Source organism: Phascolarctos cinereus, unplaced genomic scaffold (assembly GCF_003287225.1).
Source record: "Phascolarctos cinereus isolate Bilbo 61053 unplaced genomic scaffold, phaCin_HiC Scaffold_4;HRSCAF=312, whole genome shotgun sequence".
In the NCBI taxonomy this organism is placed as follows: domain Eukaryota; kingdom Metazoa; phylum Chordata; class Mammalia; order Diprotodontia; family Phascolarctidae; genus Phascolarctos; species Phascolarctos cinereus.
The window spans coordinates 226283920-226311525 of NW_027555847.1; the positions used below are offsets into that span (position 1 = coordinate 226283920).

Here is a 27606-nt window from a genome sequence, read left to right on the forward strand (position 1 = left end):
AAAATGAAGGTCTCAAACACACACACACACACGCACACCCCTCTCTCAAATATATTTCTCTGATTCTCTACCATCCCCAGGTTCAAATACAAAATCCTGTTTGGCATTCAAAGCCTTTCCTGATCTACCCCACCCTCCACACCTCTACTGTTCCAGGCTTCTTACATCTTACTCCTCCCAACACATATTTCAATTCAGTGACATGGGCTATTCACTGTTCTACGAAAAGGAGACTCCATCTCTTGGCTCTGGGCATATTCTTTGGCTGTCCGCCATGTCTGGAATGTTCTCCCTTCTCATCTCCTGGCTTTCCTGGCTTAGTCACATCCCAACTAAAACTCCATCCTTTACAGTAAACCTTTCCCAACCACTCTTAATTTTAGTGCCTTCTCTCTTTTAACTGTTTCCTACATGTAGTTTGTTCGTACATATTTGTTTGCTTGTTGTCTCCCCCTGCAGACCGTGAGTTTCTTGAGGGCAGGACTGTCTTTCTCCCTCTTTATGTATCCCCAAAGCTTAACACTGTGGCTGGCTCCCAGCAGATATTTTCAGGGCAAATGTGGCAATGGCTAAAGTTTCTTGGACCTCAGTTTTCTTGTCTGGTACAAAAAGCTGAAAACAATACAACTGAATATCTTCACGACACAAGTTTCCAACAACACTTTTTTGGGCAAGAGAAGCCTGTTGGGTTGGTATCCTCTCAGCTTATTGTCATTGTTAAGTAGGCTCTTTAATCCAAATACCATGAGCACTAAGTAATAGAGGGTGTCACTAAGACAAAAAGCAAGGTCCCACATATACCAAGATGGTTATAACAACTTTTTTGTGGTAGCAAATAAGTGAAAATGGGGGAGGGTGACCACTGACTAGGGAAGAGCTGAAGAAATTGTGATATATGAATGCAATGTAATATTGTGCTATAAGAAGTGACAAGAATTCAGAGAAAAGTGGAAAGATTTTTATGCGCTAATGCAAGAACTGAACCAAGAAAACAATATATAATGATTATAGTGATAAAAGTGCAAAAAATGAAGCTGAATGCTTTGGGCCAGAAGAGAACAGGAAATGGCATCTTTCCTCTTTCATTTGAATAATAGGGGACCACAAATGTGGAATGTTTTGCAAACAGTGTCAGAACATTTAGTAAGTGACTTCTATAATACTAGCAATATGCAGAATACAATATTAATAGAGAGCACATTCTTGATCCAGGAGAACTTATGATATGCATAGCCTATTCAAGATCCTTGAGCTGTGGTTTTTTTTTTCTTGTAAGAGAGATGTTTGCATCTCTTATGGATTTTCTTATGGAAATCATGGAGCTGGGGAGAAGAAATAGAGTTAAAAAGTAAATAATGCTTAACTTAATGACACCTATGGAAAAAATTCTCTCCCATTACTTAGCAAAGTAACATTAGGTGATTTTATCACAGAAATGTCCTATTACAAAGTTAAGCTCCTTCATTCAAGAGAGATCAGCTGTTGCAATGAATTACTCTTTCTGAACAAATGTTTTATTATAATTATCAACTACAAAACGAGATTATGGCTTTAGGTCATCTCAAAGAAGTAAAAGTTCTTCAAAATACATTTTAGGATAATTATTCATTTAGGAATAATTTTTCGTTTTGGTTTGGAGCAGTGGAGAACATACTTTAAAAATAAAATCACCTCTCCCCAAACAATCAAAACATTAGCGAAACACTGAAGAAGTACTTTGCTGAATCATAGAATTGAATTGGAGGGGATCTCTGAGAGTATATCATCCATAGTTCTTATTTTACAGATGAAGAAACTGAAGCCCATTAAAAATGAAGAGACTTGTCCAAGGTCATAATGGTAGCTGCTGAGCTGAGAATAGAGCTTCTGGTCCAGAGCTCCTTCCATTCAGTATTAATTGCCACACCAGCGGGCTATCAGGTTTTCCTAACTATACAGTCACCGTTACCACACAGGCTCTACTCAAACAGCTATACATCAACAGGAGAGTTTTAGCAAAATACTTTGGGGAACTCTGAGATGAAATGACCAGATCTAAAAAATAAAATAGTTTGCTAGTAATTTACGGTCTTTTCCTGCTGTTCTAAAAGATGCTACTTTGTAAAGGTTTCTTGCATACATCTCTCCCACCCACCTCTACCCCCGGCTTGTTTTCTTCAGCTTGTTTCGTCCTGTGGTGAAATAATCTGAGAATTATGACACCACAGTTTGCCACTAAAAACATGATTACAAGGTCAAAGAGTGAGCTTCAACTTTACTAAATTATCAAGCAGAGAAGATAGAACTATGAGGAAGAAAAGCCATCATTCTGGAACAAGTCTGATGGAAAGAGGGAATAGAATGCTCTATTTTTGTATCTGTATCCCCAGTGCCTGGCACATAGGTGTGTAATAAATGTTTGTTGATTGATTAACCAAGATAGCTAAGATAAAGACAATGGATTTATCTATATACAGCCCCTGTGAAAGCTCTTACTCCAAATTTTAAGGCTTCTTTTTGTAGCTGTTAAGTTGCTTCATTAAAACCAGTTAGCTTTCACATAGTTTCCAGAGAACAGAAGTAAAAAATTAAAGGCTTAGAAAATGTGTAGACTGCAATGTAATCATCAGGAATCTTGCCTCAATATACAACTATTGGTACTAAAAAAAAAATCTACTATACAGACTGTTCAGAACTGTGAGCTTTGTCTGTATCTGCAGAGCTCCTGGATCGTCAATGTGCACTGCAAATTAGGATGCCATCTCTCACATACTTATATTACATCTGAGGCTCTGTTTTACCACATCAGAAGCATGAAAACCTGAACTCAATCCAGAGTTTAAGTGACCAGAAAACTATAGCTGTAAGTCCTAAGACATAGGTCCTACCTAGGAATAGCATTATGAAGTTCCAAAGCAGTTTTAAATGTTACAATGTAAAACTTATTTTGTAAAATATAGAGAAGCCCATTGAAATAATGTTTTGGCAAGTACTCTTAACTTTTGTCCCTCCATCTTCTTCCTCTGGTTTGCTTCTCTTGGACCTATTTTTCCCTGCAATTTTTTCCCCTCAATTGCATGTAAAAAACTTTTAACATTTATTTTTATAAAATTTTGAGTTTCAAATTCTCTTCCTCCCTCCTCATTGAGAAGGCAAGCAATTTGATATAGGTTATACATGTACAGTCACCCTAAACCTATTCTTCATCTTTGCTGCCCTCACCACAATTTTCAGTTACTCTGAACTCTTGGTCTTCTTCACTTTCCTTTTTGAAATATTAATTCTACTGCTTCACCACCTCAACTCATACGTCACCCCTGAATTCCTTACCCTCTTGTCCCATTGGCACTCATAACTTGTCAAACACCAACTTCGGAGTATCCCTTATCAATCTACCCTCTCTGATCCTACTCATGAGCTTCTGAACGCCACTGGTGCAAATTACATAACTGTGCACCCTAGGGTCCACTACAAATTTCTGTCACCTACTCTCAAGTGGGAAGCTAAATACTGTAGAGTGCTGACTCATCTATGCAAATGTTTTAACTCCTCTGGTAGAACATCAACTCCTCGAAGGTGGGGGTTGCTGTTTGTTTTGTCTTTGGATTCCCAGCTCATGGGAACTGCACATATAGACAGTCCTTGCTTTACATAAATTCACATTACACAAATTGAATTTTACGTAAACAATTCTGAAAGAAATTTGCATCGTAAGAAACCACTTACGTTAACTTTACTGTACAGTACTGTCCCCTTCTCTCTCTGTCTCTCTCCCTTCCTGTCCCTCTGCTCAGCACTCTGAGGCCTCCCCCCAATAAAACAAAAACAAAAACAAAACAAAACAAAAAAAACCACTCCAAGTCAAAGCACCCAGAGAAACCACCACGAGACAGGGTTTTGGCAGACAGGGGCTTTGCTATAGATCTGCAAAGCCAAGAGAAGAGACCACTGTCCTCTGACGCCCACATATCTAGCCCCTAACAGTCCTCACTCAGGTACCATATATCTGTCCCCATCCTCTCCTGTCTGTGTCTGGCCCCCACATGGCTGGTCCCAGGACCTCCCCATTTTCCTCTTTCCACTCTTGTTTCTCTATCCCTGGCCCCAACGTGTCCTTAAATTCTGTGACAGCTTCCTTTTGTGGACACATAGCCCCCTTCCTTCCTCCACCCTTGCCTTACCCCCCATGTCCAAAGGGAAATTCACATTACGTAAAAATCTGTGGAACACTCCACTTACATAAAGTGAGAACTACATGTAGTAGGCATTTAATAAATAACCACTGAATTGAATGTGAAAGTCCATGTTACTTCACCAAGTCCTACCCCATTGGACAACAAAGATCTGACTTTATAAATCTTTCAAAGAAATCAGACTGAGGTACCTCAGAATTTCACTGTAACCACAAATTCTAATTTCCATTCTTGACTAAGAAGCATTCCTTTTTTCATAATGTTTACAGAAAATAGGTTTCTCATTTGAATATATATATGTAAAAAATATATTTTCTACCTTCCTTCCTCCCATCTGTCCTTTCATAATACTTTTCTCCAGTATGCAAACAGATAACAAAATTCTTAGCAAAGCAGGGGTGTTTCTGGTCATAAGTCACTCTACAATGCAAGCTGGGAAAATGCCAGGTCATAAACAATGCAGGTTATACCTAAGGTTGCTTGGGCAGGTATAGGAACTAACTACCTCCTAGGAAAAGTCTTGGAGACATCCTACGGTCAAACACACTTCCTTTGGTCACTAGCACCTCCAACCTGGGATCAGTATCTGGTCCAAGTAGACAAAAAGAATCAACCAGTAATCTCCTGCAGCCTCCTAACTAGATACCGATCAGATGAGGGAGGAACTTTTTCAAGACTAGCCACAGCAGCAGCAATGTTGACAAGGAGTGGTGGTGTTTTCTGCAAGGATCAACAACCCAAAGACACACCAATATCATGGCTATTTATGAGAAACATGAAGTGTATGTGTGTGAAAAGTATAGAACACACCACGCACAGGCCGACGGGGCTGTTTCATACTATGAGAATCCTTGTTACATGTTAGTCTCAATGATTTTCCAAATAGGTACAGCAGGTTTTAGTCCCTTTTATTTCTTAGTGTAACAGATCTAGTCTTTTCTTAAAGATTTCCAAAGAAGAATACTTTATCACTCCCCTTAGTAATCAATCTTAATATTTTAGCATCCTGCCATGAAGATGATTTTTATGTCTATCACATTTTTGCTCTTCTTTAAGTCCATAGGAGAAAGGAAAAAGATCAAATTTCTCCTCTACTCAGTCCTACCTGTGTGACTTAGGGCAACCTCTTTGGGCCTCAGACTCTTCAATAGCAAAATAAAGGGTTTTAGCCTAGGAGACTTCTCAGAATCCTTCAAAATCTGTGATCTCCTTAGAATCTTCCATCCCAACCTCCCCCAAAGGCCACACCTTCACTTTTTGTTCTCCAAGAGAAATCACACTCAATCCTTTAACCTGACCTCTTCATCTAGATACTAGGGGAAGAAGTAGGAGATGGATATGAAAAAGAACCCAAAAACATAAGTAGATGACCTTTCGGGTGATTGCATAGTGTCCCTTGAGCTCATGTAGTGCCCACTTGATGTCCTGAGTGCTGAGCATTTTGAAATCTTCCATGAGTAGATCAGTAGCTTGCATAAAGCAACGCTGGTCAAGAGGAGTAAGTTTAGAAAAGTCAAAATAGTCCACTTTAGACACCTGAAATGAAAGAGAAGTTGAAAACTAATAAAATTTGTTAATGGGATTTGTTTTCAACACAACAAACAAATATACAAAGGACCTTCAAGTTGTCTCAAAACAACTGTGTCCCATGACATGGGAATACATGAATTAATAAGAGGAAGAGAGGGAGGGGGAAAAAGAAAGCAAGAGGGAGAGAGAGGGGACAGGAAGAGCAACAGAATCCAAAGTAGTAGTTCTACAGTTCTGTTTCGTTTTTACATTTCTCAGTGGCAAATTTCTTTTTCCTTTATTTTTTGACTTCTATTTTGTTCAGTCACTGAAATAGAGATCAGAAAATAGAGGCCTCCTGAGATTACAGTGCTCTTACTTAATTTTAAAACAAGATATTAGCCGGGAGTAATATCTAGTTCACATTGTCTGTTATCTTTTGTTGGGACTAGGTCATTTCCCCCCTGCCAATCAATTTTATTTTCGTTCCAAATTATCTCCTCCAACTCCACCAATCAAGAAGGCAATCAAAATTACAAATATATATAGACACACAAAACAAATTTCCACTTTAGCCATGTTCCAAAAAAAGAAAGAAAAAGAAAAAAATATGCTTCAATCCACTGAGTCCAACAGTTCTGTATTTGGAGGTGGAGGGCATGTTTCATCATGAGTTCTTGGGAATTGTGGTTGGTCACTGTGTTGATTAGAATTACTAAGTTCTTCAGGGTTGATTATTTCCACAATATTGCTGTTACTGTATAAATTGTTCCTGTGTTTTTGCTCACTTCACTTTGTGTAAGTTCTGAAACCATCTGTAACAACATTTCTTACAGCACAACAGTATTCCATTACATTTATTCAACTTGCTCAGCCATTCCCTAATTGATGGGCATCCCCTAAGTTCTGATTTTTTGCTAATGCAAAAAGAGCTATTATAAATACTTACTAGCTGCGGATTCCTGGTCAAGTCATTTAACCTTCTTTGCTTCAGTTTCCTAATCTATAAAATGAGCTGGAGAAGGAAATGACAAACCACACTACCGCTATCTTTGCCAAGAAATCCCTAAATGGGGTCACAAAGAGTTTGACATGACTGAAACTGAACAAAAATCTTCTACCGATCAATCTCTTACCCAGTACCAAACTGTTTTGATGATTACAGCCTTGTAGTACAGTCTGAGATTTGATATTGCTAGTCCTCCATGCTTCATATTTTTATTTCATGAGTGCCCTTAATATTTCTGATCTTTTGTTCCTCCAGATGAACTTTGTTATTCTTTTTCTAGCTCTATAAAGTAATTCTCTGGTAATTCGATTGGTATGCACTAAATAGTAAATTAATTTAGGTAGTATTGTCATTTTCATTATATTGCCTCAGCCTACCCATGAGCAATTAATATTTCTCCAATTATTTAGATCAGTCTTTACTTCTATGAAGTTCTTTTATATTGTGTTCATATTGTTCCTGTGTGTGTCTTGGCAGGAAGACTCCCAAGTATTTTATACTGAAGATGGTATAAAATACTTGGGAGTCTTCCTGGCATCTGTAGTATTTCTCTTTTTATTTTTTCCTGCTGAATTTTGTTGGTAATATTCAGAAATGTTGATGATTTCCATAGGTTTTACATCTTGCAATTTTGCTTAAACTGTTAATTATTTTAATTAGTTTTTTAGCTGACTCACTAAGGTTGTCTATGAAGTAAAACTTATGTGTGGAATGACAGTTTTGTTTCGTCATTGCCTATGTTTGTTCTTTCAATATCTTTTTCTTGTCTTAATGATTTAGACAGCATTTCTAATATGATACTGAACAACAGTGGTGATCACAGACGTTCTTGCTTCATCCCAGATATTACCAGAAAGCCTTCTAAGCCTATCCCCACGACAGACAAAGCTTGTTTCTTGGTTTTCGATAGGTACTACCTATCATTTTAGGGAATGCTCCATTTATTACTATATTTTTAATAGGAATGGGTGCTGTATTTTGTCAAAAGCCTTTTCTGCATCCATTGATATGATCATATGATTTTTTATTGTGTTTTTTGCTAATATGGTCAGTTATGCTAACAGTTTCCCTAATATTAATCAGCCTTGCCTTCCTGGTATAAACCCACTCTGGTCTTGGAATACGATTTTTTTAAAAATTAATTTTTTTTGATTTATCAACAATCACTTCCATATGCTTTTGAGTTGAAAATTTTTCTCCCCCTTCCTCCCCCCCACCCTCCCCAAGACGGCGCACAATCTGACATAGGCTTTACATTTACATACCCATTAAACATATTTTCACATTAGTGAGGTTGTAAGTAAAAATTAAAACCAATATGTGGAACCATCAGAAAGAGGAAACAAAACTCAACAAAAGGTAAAAATAAGTGATAGCGACTTCCATACTTCTTTCTTTGGATGTGGACAGCACTTTTCATCACGAGGCCTCTGGAGATGTCTTAGATCCTTGTAATGCTGAGAACGGTTCAGTTTAACAATATTAGTCATTGCATAACGTGGCTGTTATTGTGTACAAAGTCCTCTTGGTTCTGCTCACTTCACTCAGCATCAGACCATATAAGCTTTCCAGGGTTTTCTGAAGTCAGCCTGTTCCTCATTTCTTATAGCACAATAGTATTCCATTACATTCATGTACCACAACTTGCTCAGCCATTCCCCAATTGATGGGCATCCTCTCAATTTCCAATTCTTTGCCACCACAAAAGAGCTGCTATGAATATTTTTGTACATGTGGGTCCTTTTCCCATTTGTTTGATCTCTTTGGGATATAGCCTCAGAAGTGCTATTGCTGGATCAAAGGGTATGCACATTTTTATACCCCTTTGGGCATAGTTCCAAATTGTTCTCCAAAATGGTTGGATCATTTCACAATGTATTAGTGTTCCAATTTTCCCACATCTTCTCCAACATTTATCATTTTCCTGTTTTGTCATGTTGGCCAATCTGATAGGTATGATGTGGTACCTCAGAGTTGTTTTGATTTGCATTTCTCTAATCAATAACAATTTAGAGCATTTTTTCATATGACTATAGATGGCTTTAATTTCTTCATCTGAGAACTGTCTGTTCATATCCTTTGACCATTTATCAACTGGGGAATGGCTTGTATTCTTATAAATTTGTCTTAATTATATATTTTAGAAATGAGGCCTTTATCAGAGAGACTGGTTGTAAAAATTCTTTCCCAATTTTCTACCTTCCTTCTAATCTTAGTTGCATTGGCTTTGTTTGTGCAAAAACCTTTCAATTTAATGTCATCAAAATTATCCATTTTGCTTTTCATAATATTCTCTATCTCCTGTTGGTCATGAATTCCTCTGTTTTCCATAGATCTAATAGGTAAACTATTCCTTGTTCTCCCAGTTTACTTATGGTATCAGCCTTTATATCTAAGTCATAAACCCATTTTGACTTTATTTTGGTATATGGTGTGAGATTTGGGTCTATGCCTAGTTTCTGCCATATTCTTTTCCAGTTTTCCCAGCAGTTTTTTTTCAAAGAGTGGGTTCTTATCCCCAGAAGCTGGGGTCTTTGGGTTTATCAAATAATAGATTACTATAGTCACTGACTACTGTGTCTTGCATATTTAACCTATTCCACTGATCCACCTCCCTATTTCTTAGCCAGTACCAAGCAGTTTTGTTGATTGCTGCTTTCTAATACAATTTAAGATCTGGAATTGCTAGGCCACCTTCCCCTGCATTTCTTTTCATTAGTTCCTTTGATATTCTGGACCTTTTGTTTTTCCAAATGAATCTTGTTATTATTTTTTCTAACTCTATAAAATAATTTCTTGGTAGTTTGATTGGTATGGCACTGAATAAGTAAATTAGCTTAGGTAGGATTGTCATTTTTATTATATTAGCTCAGCCTACCCATGAGCAACCGATGTCTTTCCAATTATTTAGATCTGATTTTATTTGTGTGAAAAGTGTTTTGTAATTGTGTTCACAGAGTTCCTGGGTTTGTTTCAGGAGGTAGACTCCTAAATATTTTATAATGTCTACAGTAAGTCTGAATGGGATTTCTTTTTCTATCTCTTGCTGTTGGGCTTTGTTGACAATATATAGAAATGCTGATGATTTATGTGGGTTTATTTTATAGCCTGCAACTTTGCTAAAGTTGTTCATTATTTCAAGTAGTTTTTTACTTGATTCTCTAAGTATATCATCATGTCATCTGCAAAGAGTGACAGCTTTGTTTCTTCTTTGCCTATTCTAATGCCTTTAATTTCTTTTTCTTCTCTTATTGCTATCCTAAGGTTTCCAGTACAATACTGAATAACAGTGGTGATAATGGACATCCTTGTTTCAACCCCGATCTTATTGGAAATGCTTCTAGTCTGTCCCCATTACATATAATGCTTGCTGAAGGTTTTAGATGTATGCTATTTATTATTTTAAGGAAGACTCCATTTATACCTATGCTTTCTAGTGTTTTTAATAGGAATGGGTGTTGTATTTTATCAAAAGCTTTTTCTGCATCTATTGAGATGATCATGTGGTTTCTGTTGGTTTTGTTGTTGATACTGGCATATGATTTTTATGATATATTGCTGTAATCTCTTTGCTAGTGTCTTATTTAGAATTTTTGCATCAATCTTATTAAGGAAATTGGTCTACAGTTTTCATTTTCCATTTTGATTCTCCCAGGCTTAGGTGTCAAGACTATATTTGTGTCAACAAAGGAGTTTGGTAAGATTCTTTACCTATTTTTTCTGAACACTTTGTGTAGTATTAGAATTAGTTGTTGGTAGAATTTATTGAAAATCCATCTCTTACTAGATTGGTTTTTTTTTCCTTAGTTCATTTATGGCTTGTTTGATTTCTTTTTCTAGGATGAGTTTTCCTCTTCTGTTAATCTTGGCAATTTATACATTTTTATAAATAGCCACGCATTTCATTAAGAGTATCAGTTTTACTGGCATAGAGTTAGGCAAAATAGCTTTTAATAATTGCTTTTATTTCATTTTCATTGCTTGCAAATTTACTCTTTTCATTTTTGATACTAATGATTTGGTTTTCTTTTTAAAAAATGAAATTAGCCAATGACTTATCTATTTTTTTGGGTTTTTCCCTTAAAATAAAACAGTTCCTAGTTTTGTTAGTTCAATGGCTTTTTTCATTTTAAATTTTCAAGTTTCTCCTTTGATTTTCAGAATTCCTAAATTGTTGGTTAGTTGGAGGTTTAATCTTGTTGGTTTTCTAATTTTTTTAGTTGCATGCTCAATTTATTGATCTGCTCTTTCTCTCCTTTATTGATAATCAGTATTCAGACATATATACTTTTCCTTAAATACTGCTTTGGCTGCTTCCCAAATTTTGTTATGTTGTCTCACTGCTGTCATTATTTATAATGAAATTATTGTTTCTATAATTTGTTCTTTAGCATTAAGTTATTTAGTTTCCAATTAATTTTTAATCTATGTTTCAAAGGCTCTTTATTGAATGAAATTTTCACTGTACTAAAAAAAACTGCACTTAGCATTTCTGCTTTTCTGCATTTGTTTGTGAGAATTTTATATCTTAATACATGGTCAATTTTTGTGAAAGAGTCTTGTACAATGAATAAACTGAGTAAATAGGTATACTCCTTAATATTGCCCTTCAATTTTCTCTGGGTGTATCATATCTAACTTTCCTAAAATTTTATTCATCTTTTTAACTTCTTTCCCATTTACTTTGTGGTTAAATTTATCTAGGTCTGAGAAGAGTAAATTGACGTCCTCCACTATAATAGTTCTGCTAGAGGTAAATAATTTTAGGTTGCAATTCCAGATCCTTTCCCTTCCAGAATATCATATTCTAAGCCCTCCATTCCTTTAAAATAGTAGCTGCTAAGTCTTGTGTGATTCTGACTGTGGCTCCATAGTACTTTAATTATATCTTGGCTACTTGAACTACTTTCTCCTTGACATGAAAGTTCTAGATTTTAGCTAAAGCATTCCTGGAAATTTTTACTTTGGGGTTTCTTTCAGGAAGTGACTAATGGATTCTTTCAATGTCTACTTTGCCCTCTGGTTTTAAGCTATCTTGGCAATTTTCTCTTATAATTTCTTTAAATATGTCTAAGCTCTTTGTTGTTGCTGTTTATAACTTTTGGGAAGACCAATTCTTTATTTTTCATTTAACAATCATTCTTTAATTATCTCTCCTTGATCTATTTTCCTGCTCAGTTTTTCCTGACAAATACTTTATACCTTCTCTATTTTTTTCAGAATTTTGACTCTGTTTTACTATTTTTTGATGTCCAATCCTAATTTTTAAGCACTTATTTTCTTTCATAATATTTTATACCTCTTTTTACCAAGCTATTAATTCTCTTTTTATAACAATCTTGGTTACCTCTCATTTCTTTTTCCATTTTTTCCTCTACTGCTCTTATTTTTTTTATTTTTCAGGCTCCTTTAAAAATCTTTCTTTAGCTCTTCCTTTAACTCTTCTTGGAATTCTTGCTATACTTGTGCCCAATGTGCATTTCTCTTTGAGCTTTGCTTGTAGGACTTTCCAAGTCATTGTCTTCTGTGTTTATGCCTTGAGTTTCCCAAAAACTACAGTAGGTCTTTATGTTCAGTTGCTTTTTGTTTGCTCATTCTTCCAGTCTACTTCTTGACTTTGGCCTCACAGTGTTGAGGGAGAGGGGAGGATGTCTGGCCTGAGCTTTTATTTTCTTCAGCTATTTTCACAGCTCAGTCTAGGGACCTACAAGCTTTCAGTGCTTCCAAAGTGTTGTGATACAGCGACAGATGTTTACAAACCTCTTGGCCTGAACTCTGCCAAGTTCCTGACTCAGGTTAAGTTCTTCAGTTGAGTTTCAGTAGACTGTTGCTGGACTCAGTCACTGTTAGCCCAGTGTCAGGTTCTGAAGGTTAAGAGCGACTGAGCTACTGGCTCCCCTTGGTAGTGTTCTTTAACTCTTTTTTTGAAGTTTTTCTACTTCAGGATTGTGTGGCAGGTTATTGGTTAGAGCCAAGTCACTGCTCTGCTCCTGCGCTCAAGGAGCCACACAGATAAGTTTCTAGAATTTGTTTTTGTTCAGTTCTTAACTAGGGGCCCTCACTAGATTACAGTCACTATCCTCTGCCCTGGATCTGTGACCCAGAACTGAGTAATGAGTGACAGAGCTGCCAAATGGCACCTCATTCCTGCACCAATCTCTTGCTCTGGTGCTCTATCTTGGTTCTCTTTTTTAATTTTTTTTTTTTTATTTCTAGGCAATTGGGGTTAAGTGACTTGCCCAGGGTCATCACACAGCTAGTAAGTGTTAAGTGTTTGGTCTGAGATCGGATTTGAACTCAGGTCTTCCTGACTTCAGGGCCGCTGCTCTATGCATTATGCACCCAGCTGCCCCTTGGTTCTCTTTCTATTCCTGGGTTCTAGGATGCTTTTCGGACCATTGCAGGCTATGCTAAGGTTACAACTGAGTCACTGCTCTACTCCCAGGCTCAGAATCACACAGCTAAGTTCCTAGAATTGGTTTTGTACTTGGTACTCAACTAGAGCCCCATCCTCAGTTGTGACTGCTCCTCTTTGCCCTGGACTGATGATCTAGAACTGGGTAATGAGTAACAGAGCTGCCAGGTGGCACCTATTCTTGCTCCTAGCACTAGTCTAGGGATCCACTTCGATCTCTTTCTGTCCCAGTGCTTCCTGCCCTGCTATACTCTTGGTTTCCTTTCTGTCCTTGGATGCTGGAACACTCCCAGTCTCACTGTTGCTATTTCTACGACTGCACTGGGCTCCTGGATGGCCTCTCGCTAGTGTCCAGAGACCTCTCTTAAACGACTTACTGTTTTTCTTGACTTTCCTGATCAGAATTCAGTCTGATGTGTTTACTAGTTTGTTTGTGGAGGAGGTGTGTTGGGAGAACTAGGAAATCTTGACTCTGTAACTAATTATGAAATTAAAAGCTTTAGTCTTTTTTTTGTTGTTGTTTTAGGGCTCTTTTTGGCTAGAGGGTTAAAGATAAGGAGGACAAGGAAGAATACTAAGAAAAGAAAGGCAGAAGTTAAATTAATTAATTAAATTAAATACAGGTTTCACAATAGCCCAGGTTGGCGAATATCAGAAAAACATGAGTAAAACTTTGAAATCCTACTCTAGGCATTACAACAAAAAAAACTGCCTACAACAATACTATATTGAAATCTAGTATAATTAAAAAAAGTTAAAGGGCATATTGGAAAAACACAGAAATAAGAATACTACACTTGCCTTTTTCTCATCTTGGCTGGCAAGCAGGCTACTATTAGGATTTAAAACCACTCTGCCTTCCTTCTTTGGATAATCTGGGTTTTCCAGAAGAAAATTACAAAGTCTGCAAAAAACAAAACAAAACAAACATTACCTTTATATTTCTCCAAAGTGAAATACCTGCACTGTGAGGTAAATGTAACATTAGAAATTAAAATTCTCTATTACAATACAACTGGCTACTAGCTTACTAAAAACCCCATCAGTCCATAAAAAAAAAAATAAACTTAAATCATCTGAAGTAGCAATGTTCATTTATTCTCACTCCTTCATATTCAATATTTGAATCTGTTGGCTGATACAACCAAGTCATAGCTAAATCATGAAGGTCAAAAAAGTGGGAGACAAGTGATTGAACTATGTGCTACTATGTACTGCCATTATCTGCCAAGGAGATAATAGTTTTGCATGCTTTTGCATATACACATAAATTAAAGCTGATAATTCATTCAAAAAGCAGTTACAAGTACTTACTCATTCAAGGAACTTTGGGCTCCATACTAGAGACATAAAGACTAATTGAAAAATAATCCCTACTCTGAAGTAGCTTACATTATAATGGAATAAGTAAACACTTTTATATTTTTATTCAGTTATTTGCAAATGTATCAGGAATAGAGGATAATGATTTAGTTATTTTAAGTTACAGCCTCCTCTACAGTACAGCAAGGTTGATTTCATTTAACATATATATAATGCAGAATCTTCTTACAAGAAAACACCAAATCCCATTAACCCAATTTCTTCATTCTGCAGCAAGATCTAATAAATTAGGCAAACTGTATGGGATTTTTCCCAAATGTGACAAGGACATTAATATAAACAGTCCTACTCAATTTATGAATATCCAACACAATATAGTTTCTTTAAACGAAGGGCAACTCTTGCCACACATCATTATCTCCATTGCAGACCTACACAACTCCAATGGACTCATACTGTTCCTCACCTGAACAACTCACCCAACTACTCCCAAATTACCTCAACAGTCAGTGACAGGATCTTTGCTGAAGGGATCAAATGACAATGAAAGGACAGGGACAGAAAGTTCATTTTCTCACTCCAATTAGATCCTGCTATTATTTCTTGCTTCTCCTTCCTCCATCTCAACCTCTTTCTTAGTGCTGGCTTGATTTAGTGTAGACATACGATTACTGAAGAAATGGACACACTGAATGAATCAGTGTTCTTTTTAAATTACTATCTACTGTACATAGAGTCAATGTACCTAAGACCTTACCTTCCTTAGGTGAACTGATCAAGTCTTAGTATATATATATGGGGAGGTATGAAGCCAAAGCCATCTAAAATTCACAATCTGTTACCTTCAGATTTCTGTTGAATTCTAACGGTTCAAATGAAAAACAGTATACCAAATTCCACACTCTGCAGTCATCTTTGAGCCCAAGAATATAAAATCTGATGCTATATCAATTCTTCCTCTATTTGCCAGGATGTGATGGGACCAGCTGCCATGATCTTACTTTTCTTTTTTTTTTACTTTTAAGCTTCAAGTCAGATTTTACTCTCTCCTCTTTCTCTTCCTTTACCCTCATCAAGAGGCTTCTTAAACCTTCTTCACTTTCTGCTAGAGTGGTATTGTCTGCACATCTGAGACTGTTGATATTTCTCCTGGAAACCTTAATATCAGTTTTTGATTCATCCAGCCTGGTATTTTGAAAGATGTAACTCTGCATATAAATTAAATAAATAATACACAGCCTTATTGTATTCCTTTCTCAATCTTAAAACAATCAGTTGTTCCATGTTCACTTTTAACTGTTGTTTCTTGATCATCATACAGGTTTTTCTTCAAGAGACAACTAAGATGACCTGGTACTCCCATCTCTTTGAGGACCTGCCATAATTTGTTGTGATCTACAGTTAAAGGCTTTAGTGTAGTAAATGATGCAGAAGAAATGAAACTCCCTTGCTTTCTCTGTAATCCAGCAAATGTTGGCAATTTGGTCTCTAGTTTCTCTGACTCTTCAAAAATCAGCCTGCAATTCTGGTAATTCTCAGTTCTTAAGCATAACCTTTCCAGCACATGCTGGCACAAATGAAGTGTAACTGTTTGATAGTTTTTACATTCTTTGGCATTGCTCTTCTTTAAGAACAGAACACAAACCAACCTTTTCCAATGCAGTGGCCACTGCTGGGTTTTCCAAATTTGCTGGTATACTGAGTGTGACACTTTAATAGCATCATCTTTTAAGATTTTAAACAGTCAGCAGTACTATACTACAATGATTTTTTTAAAGTAATCTTTCCCTCATTCACTAGTCACTTCACACTAAATTATTTTATATATTCATAGTTATTTGCATACCTAAATCTAAATAATGGGAATTCCATTGAGCAAGGAGGAATTGCTCAAGAACAGCATTTTGGGTCCTACCTTGCTTTACATTTTAATTATATTTCCTGCTACTCTTTGGGGTTTAAAACTTTGATGGAAATTAAATTCAGTGTCACCAAGAATTAATTACAAGACTTTCCTCTTATCAAAACCACAACACTATTCATTAATACCACAGGGTACAAGGTCAATTGAGAGGCTTGCAAGAACCCAAATCAGCCATCTGTTTATTGCATTTCATGCTTGTCCAGGCATGACATGCCATGGAAATGAGAGTATTCTGCAAAGTAACCTGACCAGTGTTCCAACCTGTTTATCTCTAGACATATGATTACAGTACAAAGCAATACTGGACAAATTTAAGTGATATAAATACATGGACTAAAAGTCTTGGCTAACCAGCCAGAGACCTTAATATGCACCCTAAAGCAAAAACTTCATGGTTCCCCAGTGAATCTTATGAACAATTTGCCTGTCCTGTCAGGACTCTTCTGCTGTGAAAAGTTCCCTCAAGGTAATAATGTACAAAGAGCATAAGAAACACACAAAAAAAGAAACTGAAACTTGGGTGATGGTCAACTTAGCTTTTTATTTATCTTGGAGATGCATTATATTATCGTTGGTTAGATTATTTGTGAGAATTAAATTTGTCCCACGAATCTAGGGATAAAATCAAAAGGAAATCAAAGCTGGCTAGAAGCCTATAAGAAATCCTCCTTTTAGAAGCAGCTAAGTGGCACAGTAGATAGAGCTCTGGCCTTGGAATCAGGAGGACCCGAGTTCAAATCTGGCCTCAGACACTTGACATTTACTAGCTGTGTGACCCTGGGCAAGTCACTTAACCCTGATTGCCTCACCAAAAAAAGAAAAAAAATCCTCCTTTATCCAGATGTTAATGGAGATTGTTATTTGTGGGACAATAGCATCTAACTGCTTCTAGTAGAAGCTTGGATTCTACTATCTTGTGATAAAGAAACGCAGATATCTAGCATGGGTAAAAGGTGATACTAGTTAAGTGCATTGTATACAACTCAACAGGAAATAAAGAATTCTAGAAAAATCTACCTAACTTAATCACACACTTCACTATTATAAGTCTAATTAATTAAGTGAGCTTCTAAGCTAGAGTTAGATGTAAATATCTAATCCTTTTTTTGGGGGGGGCAACTGGGGTTAAGTGACTTGCCCAGGGTCACACAGCTAGTAAGTGTGAAGTGTTTGGTCTGAGGCCAGATTTGAACTCCATTCCTCCTGACTTTAGGGCCAGTACTCTATCCACTGCGCCACCTACCTGCCCTTAAATATCTAATCCTAAGGATTTTTCACGAATTTTTTTATTTATGAGATAAAAGTTTATATCAAATTTTAATCTAAAATGAAACTTGGCACTTCCTCTTTTAGTTATTTTAGATATAGAAACTGGACCCAAGGTACAGAATATGACATACGTTTTAAACACAGCAATTTAGCCAATACGGAACTTGTTTTCCTTGAGTAGGCATATTTATTACAAAGATTTTGATTTTTTTTTCCAGTAGGGCTCTGAGGAGTTGGAAATGAGAGGGGAAGCTAGGGATAGTTGTCAAAAAAGAAAAAAAAAGAATGGTATTGAAGAATTTATTAAAAATTCACACAACAGAAGTCAGAAGAACTCACAGAAAAAACAAAACTCTGAAAGCTTTATGTTGAATTTATATATACAAGTTGTCCAAAAAATCCTACAGCAATTTTAGTAGCTTAAAATTGCACTAAGGCTTCTGGAACATCTTATATTTAAAAAGAAAAGAAAGAGATTCATTCAATATTTCTTTTATGTTTTACTATGTATATGGAAGTGCTCTTTTTAGCTAATACTTTTAATATCCAAATAAAAAGTTTCCAAAAATTCTAATTTTTAAAAAAAGTGAGTTACAGTATTTTATGGACATGACCCTTTAGGTTGGGCAGTGTTAATTCAAAGGGTAGAAACAATGAGGGAACGAATAAATCCCAAAGGCTTCGAGCCTGTTCAATTTCGGCTGCTTGTTATTTTACATGAGTAAACAGATATAAATAGATATAACTCCACAAAATGCTATAATATTCCAATCAAATACCAAATTAATCATTCAAGCATATCTCTTTGCAAATGTTTCCAATATCTTCTCAATATAAGTGAGATTACTTCCTGACAGGAAAAAAACAGTAATAGAAAAGACTTTTTACCTATATAGTCCGAAACAAAGGTAGGTATTAAAGTCCTACTGACACCTACAGAAAGAACATCTAAATGCTGAACAAGAATAATAGCTGAAGTCTAATCTCTTGCAAAGTGATACTAAAAAAAAAATCTTGCTGAAACATTGCATAAAATGTCAAATTATAATAAAAATGAAATTACAAGTATAACCAAATTTAGCAATAGCATCATCTGAAAAAGGGAAAGCCTAGAATACATTAACTGAAAGTGCCAAAAGATGCTACTAATTTGAACTGTAACTATATGAATGTGTGCTTCCAAAACTACCAGATGTAAACACAATGGGGAAAAAACAAGATCATTTTGCTGTTACGGTTATGTTTTCTAAAACACAAACATAAAAGTTACCTGCTATGACAAAAATATGTTTGAAGTTCTATACTTACACATTTAAATCATAAAAATTCTTCAAATGTATTATTTCTTCAATATAACCATTTGCTACATCTGGAAACCTTGCTTCCTAGAGAAGAATAAGCATATTAGTTCCATTTCATTAACTATAAAACTGGAGAAAACCTAGGAAAAACATACAGCTGTTTTAATTATCTTTCTGAATACTATGGTTTCTACTGCATTACATCACACACTGGAAGAGGCTTTAAGGCCTCTATAAAGTAGGCCAGTAACTGGGGTTCAGACTCCTTTGTTTGAATGGAATTCTAGAGTGTTAGGACTGAAAGAGACTCTAAACGTCCAATTCCTACACTTTACTGAAGCTCAGGGAGGTGAAACCAAGGTCCTAGATGAAATTACTAGCAGAGCTAAAAACAGAATCTGGGGTTCCTTAATCCCGAGTACAATATTCTTCAAGCTATGCTACATTGCTGTTTTCTTTATACCACCTGTAAGTGTTTTCATTAGAAATGGTAAAAAAAAAAAACCCTGTAAATTGTGTTGACAAATCACAGAAAACTCAGTGTGTTTGGGGTTTTCATTTGGAATAAGCACAAATTAAACAAAAAACTAAGGCTCCTGTCAATCCAAGCAGCCCAGTGCTACCTCAGGGAGCCTGAATTCCTGCTATTCCAACTCTAGTACTTTAGAGGGGCACAGGCACACAGAAAAAGCTTCTGACTCAATTTTCATATGTAAAATGACCATGCCAATATGCCCAATAACCTATGGCATCTATCTGGACATGGTTCTTTGGAAAATATTGATGGAAAGTATTCCTATTCACATACTAAATATACAAACTAGATTTTAGTAATGAAAAAAAAGTGTTTTCCCTACTGCTTGATAAATCTGAAGAGAAGAAATAAGACTTACTGTTTCTTTCACGAGTAGTGTAATAAATTCTTGATCTGCACCAGTGCCTCCTTGTTCTGGAACATTTCCCAAGTCAGGCTGATGAGATCCGGGGAATGGGAAAGCTGGACCAGGCTGTTCATCATCTATTGCTAGCTGATGGTCTTTAAGTTCTCCAGGAGGATGGGCAGGCTGAGGAGAGGAAGGGCCTGGGATCCCATCCTGCTGTGGTTCTGGCCTTGGAAAAGCTGGTCCTGGAATCTCATCTCGATATGAGAGGTCTGCTTCGGGCTGCCCCTGCTGTGGAACAACCTGATTTGCTAACTCATTCAGTTCTTGGTCTATGGGTTGGAAATAAGGATGATCTAACCAACTATTTTCTCTTATGACCTGGTCATCTACTGCAGCAGCTGTTTCTCGGAGGTTTGGTATATGCTCTGGTTCAGAGTCTTCAGTTGACTGGTTTTGGCCATTCGGATGCTTGCTTTGAAAGCTAGCTTCTTCTAAATTGATTATTTCCTTTTTCACATCGGGTTTCAAAATTACTTTAACAGCTTGGATACTACTTGGTCCAGGCTTGGGATTTCGGTCTTTTTTGGCCCTATGCTTATTGCGTTCAGAGGGGCCAGGCAACTGAGGATCCTGGTTTCTATTGTTATCATTTTCACTGAAACTTGGTTCATTATTTGTTGTTGAAAAAAGACCATCCTTTTCTTGCAGAAATGTAGTCATGCTCTTTTTAGACCCTCCTTCTCCCAGGCTATTCAGATCCTGCCACTGGGCAGCAGGTTTGACAATAGGCCGCAATAGTTGCGGTTTATTTGTCTAAAGTAGAAAAAAAAAGAAATATTTAACATATTTAGTAAAGCTAACATTTACATATCCTTATACACTTGGTTAAAATTGTGAGGTAAATTGTTTCTGACATAATTTAACATAGAAATCAGGCATTATCGTAATAAATTATAGTGATTTATACCATAATCTCATGAAAGTTTGATACTTCTCTAGTACTTTAGTTTTAGTCTCTCTGAAGACCACTAAAATAAAAATGAAAAACACTGATAAAATATTTTCCTGGATCTGACTACTATAAGGGTAGCTGTTTTATAAAATTGGAATTAATCAATAAAATTCAAAACTTCTGATGACATTACCTTAGAATGTTTTAAAACAATTTAGCCTCTGAAATGAAACTGATTAAAATTAAAAATACAAGTCTCATTCCTCCAAAAAGAGGCAATCAAATCTTACAAGAAAATAAATCCAGAGTATGGAGTATTAGTGTTGTGCATTGCTTCTACCCAGCAACATCCTGGAGACTGTCTCTAAATAACAGTGGAGGTCAGAGAACCTGAGTGTTATCCTAACATCCATTTCTGTATTCCCAAACTAGGCCAGTTACCTCATCTATAAAATGAGAGTCATTGTAGATGAACTCTGCTATCCCCCCACGACATAAATCTACAATCCTACGGGCCTATGAAAATCCTTACCCTCTTTGAAGATGACCATGTTTCCCTTTCTATTAAGATGAAATCACTGGTGAATTCTGAGAGACATTTTCAGTTCCTAGGGATTCTGCAATTCACTGAGCAAGTGGGAATTTTTGCTCCCCTCATTCAAAGCAGAGAATTTTGAACCTTCTCTCAGAGCACCTTCCCAAAGTTCCTTATAAAATTGTAATTTAATGTACATTTTCATCTTCAGAACCATACTGGAAATCCAATCGATTTCAAAAACTTAAATATAGCTTTAAAAAGCTTTTTCTAAAGAATCATTAGATATCTACTTATGTGGTAAGGCTTAGCTTACGAAGAAGACTGAAATCAAATTTGTTCAGTGCTTATGAGGTACTAGGCACTGAGCTAAACATGCTAGGGATACAAAGAAAAAAAGCAAAAACAATACCAGCCCTCAAGAAATCTCTGAGTAAGGCTCATAACATATAGCCATGAGGAACAATGCATTTCTTCTTTACAAAAGGAAGAAATGCTTAAGCAGATAGGTGAGTCACTTTGGGCAGGAAGGGAAAGGAGCATATTGGAAAAAGATAAGAAAACAGACTGGTTAATAGCCTCATAATTATAATGCCTTGGAAGAACTGTGTGTGTGTGCGCATACACATGCATGCTGAGCAATGTAGAGGAAGAGGGGGAAAAAGTATATGAGAGTATCAGAGAGCCATGATTAAGCTTTATGTAGTTCTAATCAAAACACATATCTTACCTGATCCTCATCACAAACATAAGAAAAAAGGATCAGAGCAGACATTTAGTCATTAGACACCTCACGAACAAAAACATTCTACTGGGAAGATTGTGCCTTTACCTATACTATTATGTTCCCTAGGAAAAGTGGAAAGGATAAAGTCAGTGAATCAATAACTCCCCTCTGGCATCAGCCATCAGAGTGTCCTGCAGGGTTTTAATGCTAACATGTTTAATTATTAGGCTCATCAGAAGTTTATTTCAGATGCTGGTAGGTAGAAAGTTGATAGGTCATCAGTTACAAGTTTTCTCAAAACATATCTAATTATGACCTATTTCTATGATTCTACTATATCTGGCCCTCTTCAGAGCTAAAATGAATCTAGATCATGCATAGAAAACAGAATGATAAAAACTGCTAGAAAAGACTTGAGTTCCTACAATCCATTCCAAAACTTAAACAAAGTTAAAATCATTTCTACTTTGTGTAAAAAGGGAATAGAATACTAGCTAAGAGACTGGGTGGTTTTTTCAGCACAGCTCTCTCTTCTGCAACATCCCAGCTCATAAAATACATCATCTATTTGCTCTGCATTAGTACCTCACCACTCTATTCTCAGGAAAACTCACTTCTGCCAAGATGACAACATCATCATCGTCATCGTTGTCATCATCCTTCTCATCGTCATCGTAGTCATAGTCAACCTCCTCTTTTTCATGCTGTCGAGAAGTTGGTGTGATTGGCAAAAGAGCAAGTTCTTCATCTGAGGAGTCTGATATGGTGATGAGTCCTTCATCTCTGTGACTTATCCTGTCTACAGAAAAGCAGAAAATGTTAGCTAGAAGCTACTAAGGTGTCTCCCAGAGCTTAAATTCAGCTTCACCCACTAGCCCTGTGACCCTGAGCAAGTCATTTCACCCCATTTGCCTCAGTTCCTCCTCTATAAAATGAGCTGGAGAAGGAAATGGCAACCTACTCCAGTGTCTCTGCCAAGAAAACCTGAGGTCATGCAGAACTGACGTGAGTCAGACAGGACAAGAACAACTGAAAAATAAAAAGGGTTTATAGCAGCTCATCAATATCTTAATCTGTCTGAAAAGAGCTGAAATATCCTTAAAATTTAAGTTTTATTTTCAGCAATTATTCAGCATGAATACTTTTCAAGAATTACATACAAATTTTAAGAGCTATAATCCCATTCCAGGCTTTACTGAGACTTTTTAGAATTATGGTACAGGTTTGACTGACTACTCAAAGTTCGCAGCTTCAAGAGGCACCATGATTTTGGAGAAAGTGGAATGGATCTGGATATAGGAAAGCTGAGCTCAGGTACTCTGCTCTACCACTTTTTAAAATATTTTTATTAATTTATTTTTGAACACCAAAAGAACATTTCCACATACAGAGCAGAATGCAAAGCATTTACTAAATATATAAAATCATTATTCTCCATTTCATTTTTTAAAAGTATATATAATAACTTGCACACATTACTTTCAAGACACCTCTGTTTGCATGTGCTTACTTCTGTCCTTTTCAGGTCATTTAAGAAAAAAAAACACCCTTGTAACAAATATGCTTAATCAAGTAAAAAGAATCCACCATAGTAGTCATGACCAAAAATTGATGTCTTTCTCCACTTTGAGTCTACTCAAGTCTATTGAAGTTTTTTTCCTTAATGATGCCATCATTTAACTCTGCATCCATTTTATACTACCCAGGATTCTCTCTAAGTGTCTCTTTCAGAACTCTGTCTTATGGAACAAGGATATTCCACTACATTCTGTTCAACCATTCCTCATTCAATGGGTACTTCCTTAAATGCTGGTGCTTTATTTTTCATTTTCCAGGATCAAAAAGTTTGTCCTGCTTGGGACTATTACCTCCCCAGCATTATTTTCTCTCTTAATATCCCACCTCCCCTGTTCCTACTTGTTCTTCTGTTAAGTTTGATTTATTTCTATACCAAATTGTGTGTTGTGTGTGTGTGTGTGTGTGTGTGTGTGAGAGAGAGAGAGAGAGAGAGAGAGAGAGAGAGAGAGAGAGAGAGAGAGAAAGTTCTTTGATGTGGGAGTTCTGAATTTTGGCTACACCATTCCTGAGTTTTCAATTTGGGGAATTCCTTTCAGGAGGTGAAAAGAACGAGCAATTTTGATTTATGATTTTTTGAAAATGTCAAGGCTTTTTTTTAAAGCATAGTTTTCAGAGGGTCCAATGATTCTTAAATTATGTCTCCTTGACCTGTTTCTCAAGCCAGTTGTTCTTGATATCAGATATTATATTTTGTCCTTTTTAAAAAAATTATTTGCTATTATCCTAATATTGTTTTTGTTGTCTCACAGAATCATTTAATTCTGTTTGGTTCACTCTAACTTTCAAGGAGCCCATTTCTTGGGTTAGTTTTATCACTTTCTCCTCTAAGCTGGTCAGAGATCCCTACAGGCTACTCCTGTCTCTGGCCCTTCTCTGCTCCTTCTGGGAAGTTCCAAGCTTGCTTGTCCATACTAGTATTGGTTTTTACTGCCGATTCCCTTTCCTATTTTTTGTGGATTTCCTGGAAATGAAAAGTCATTTGCTGTAGTGTCTTCACTAGATTTTTTTTCTGATCATTATTCAGTCTGGTTCAAATTTCTGGTATTAGCTAGAGCAGCTGTGCAGAAGTTAAGCAGTCTGCCTTTGCTCAGGAAGTCATCTTAGTGGGACCAACCTACCACTTGCTAGCTATCTGCAGAGTCTTGTACACCATCCCTTTGCACTTCACTGTCATCATCTATACAATGAGAAATTAATAATCTGCCCTAGCAATTACACAGAGTTGTTATGAGATTAAATGAAATAATGGAAAAATGGATTTGGAAATGAAAAAAATGCTACATAAACATAAGCTATTGGGGCAGCTAGGTACACAGTGGATAGAGCACAGGCCCTGGAGTCAGGTGGGCCTGAGTTCAAATCCAGCCTCAGACACATAACACTCACTAGCTGTGTGACCCTGGGCAAGTCACTTAACCCCAACTGCCTCACAAAAACAAAACAAAACCAAAAAAAGCTATTGTTTTAACTTTGTTTAGGGAAATACAAGAGCAATGTGGGGTTAAATCAGCCTCCAGCTTATAAAACTCTTACAAATGAAACATTCTAATTTAGTGTTAAAAATATTTCCTCAGGGCAGCTATGTGGTACAGTGGATAGAGCACCGGCCCTGGATTCAGGACCTGCGTTCAAATCTGGCCTCAGACACATAACATTTACTAGCTGTGTGACCCTGGGCAATTCACTTAACCCCATTGCCTAACCAAAACCAAAACCAAAAACAAAAAAACACAAAAACACTAAAAAGATTTCCTCGAGAGTAAAAAATTTCTATATGCCTGAAAATACCCATTAATTTTTTCACTTAACAATATAATAAAATGTCTATCTGATACTCTGAATTACCCAATTTTTACCAACATAAAAATCAAATTTTAACTCCAGCTACCATAGTTACTTGCCTTTAGGTAACCACCTTTTCAAAATATATTATCACTAAATTAAAAGCAATTAAAATTATCCATTTTCCTTTTAAAAACAACTTTAGAAAGTCTCTTCTACATATATGCCTAAAGCAAAAGGCAATTCCACAAATGTGATGAATAAATGTGATGACTGTCTTTTATTCATTCTAAATACATAGGTATTCAACTTCAATTAACATTTTTTTATTGCTGGGCAAAATAGAAATAAGTTAATTATTTCTCACACCCTATTTCTCCCATGCGAATGTTGTGAGGCTGGTAGGAAGCACAGCAGCAGAGAGAGCTGGGCCTAGAGTCAGGAAGACAAGGTCAAATCAGCCCTCAGATACTTACTACCTGTGTGACCTTGGACAAGTCATTTAACTTCTGACCCATATTCCTCAACTAAAAAAATGGAGAAAATAATAGTATCTACCTCCCAGGATTGTTATGATGACAAAATAAGATAATATTATAAAAAGTAAGTAGCACAGTGCCTGACATACTACAGTAGTAATCTGCACCTGTCTAGGCAGATAAACAAGTTCCGACTAGTACAGGGTGTTAAGCTCTAGGAATTCAAAGATAAAAATGAAATAATTCTTGCCTTAAAGGATCTTGCATTCCATTGGGAGTAACCAGATAAATACAATGTTAATTTGAGCAAAGAAAGATTTAATAGGTGTGTAAGGGAGAGGAAATGCTTCACTGCCCTATAGGAGCACATAACTCTAGAAGGTAGAGAGGAGAAAGTGACTTTGAAGCTTAGGAGGGAGGTGCATTCCTAGTGTGTATGAGAGGGAGAGAGAGAGGGAGAGGGGGAGAAGGTGGGAGAAAGACAGAGAGAGACAGAGAGAGAGAGAGACAGCATAAGGCAATGCTGGAAGGGTGAAAAACCAACAAAGTGCATTTTAGCTAGAATTTAGGGCAGTAATGTGAAATAAGGCTGGATGGACAAGAAGAGTATGAGCCAGGCTGTGGCAAAAAAATTTTTAAATTAGACATATACTCTATTCTAACACTTGGCTTAGATATTCCATGATTTTATGAAAAAAGTTTCTAAAAATGTCCGTTAGTCTGGAAGCCACAATCTTAAAGACTTGACCCAAACACTACTATGTAATTTGAGTGATGACATATCCTTAAAAGTTGGAAACTAAGTACAAGTCACAACAAAAATTGAGTATATTAAAACTTTTAAGATACATTTGGCAACCACTTTAGAACACTAATAAAAAACTAAAATCTATGTTTTTTATGAACTAGTCATTTTCACACCTTGCAAAATTGGAAATGTTTGTAAAATCAACAAAGAAAAACGAGACAGGAGCACAAAATGTACCAGGGAAAAAACCATTACCCCTCCTCACAGAATGTTTATATGGGCAATAAAATGCATATATCCAGTACTGACAGGCACAGATTATTTCTTCAGGTCTAACGAAGTTTAAATTATGATTAGACAGCAAAAGTTAATGCATATTTATACAAATTATTATTTTTAGTTTTAAAAGAAATGCACATATTGATCAATTTATAGAATTATATACTTTCCAGAGAAGTTGGTTACAAATTTCTATAAAGCAAATGCTAATTACTTCATTATAAATCCAAACCAAATTTTTTCCCCAAAGAAAAATTCCTAAACTGGTACTGTCTGTTAAGTAAACAATTAATACAATGAAAAGGCCAAAGGTATGTTTTGTACCAGCACTTTCTAGAGCTTACTTACAGAGAGTAAGACTGGAAGGCTCCTGCTCTGTTAGTGTCTTCTCACTACATTCTGACACTTACCAGCTACCTGACCTTGGACAAATTACCCAACTTCCTGTAGTTTCAGCTTTTAAACAGGGATTATAAAACACTTACACTATCTACCCTGTAGTTTTATACAGAAAGTTCTTTGTAAACTATAAATTCCCATAGAAACTTATTGTTGTTATTATTATTATTCCTTTTAAATCTATTCCTTTGCCCTTAATTCTTCATCTGCAGTCTACTGCTTCACACATTCAAAATTCCTTTTTTTGTCTTTGTGTATGACATAGATCAAATGATTCATTGCCATATGCCATTAATAATCTAGTCTGAAAAGTCCTTAAGG

The 27606-nt window shown here is 36.2% G+C and overlaps 1 protein-coding gene across 2 annotated transcripts in view; it reads right to left on the bottom strand.

Moving 5' to 3' along the window:
* Positions 1-27606, bottom strand: part of RNF216 (ring finger protein 216) — a 189741-nt gene that overhangs the window by 106238 nt on the left and 55897 nt on the right. For both annotated transcript variants that reach the window (XM_021008531.2, XM_078152937.1), the window contains exons 3-7: positions 22635-22819; positions 19816-20619; positions 18930-19006; positions 13907-14009; positions 5544-5708 (exon numbers count right to left, since the gene is read on the bottom strand). In XM_021008531.2, coding sequence (XP_020864190.1) covers positions 5544-5708; positions 13907-14009; positions 18930-19006; positions 19816-20619; positions 22635-22819 — 1334 coding nt within the window. The remainder of the gene's footprint in view (positions 1-5543; positions 5709-13906; positions 14010-18929; positions 19007-19815; positions 20620-22634; positions 22820-27606) is intronic.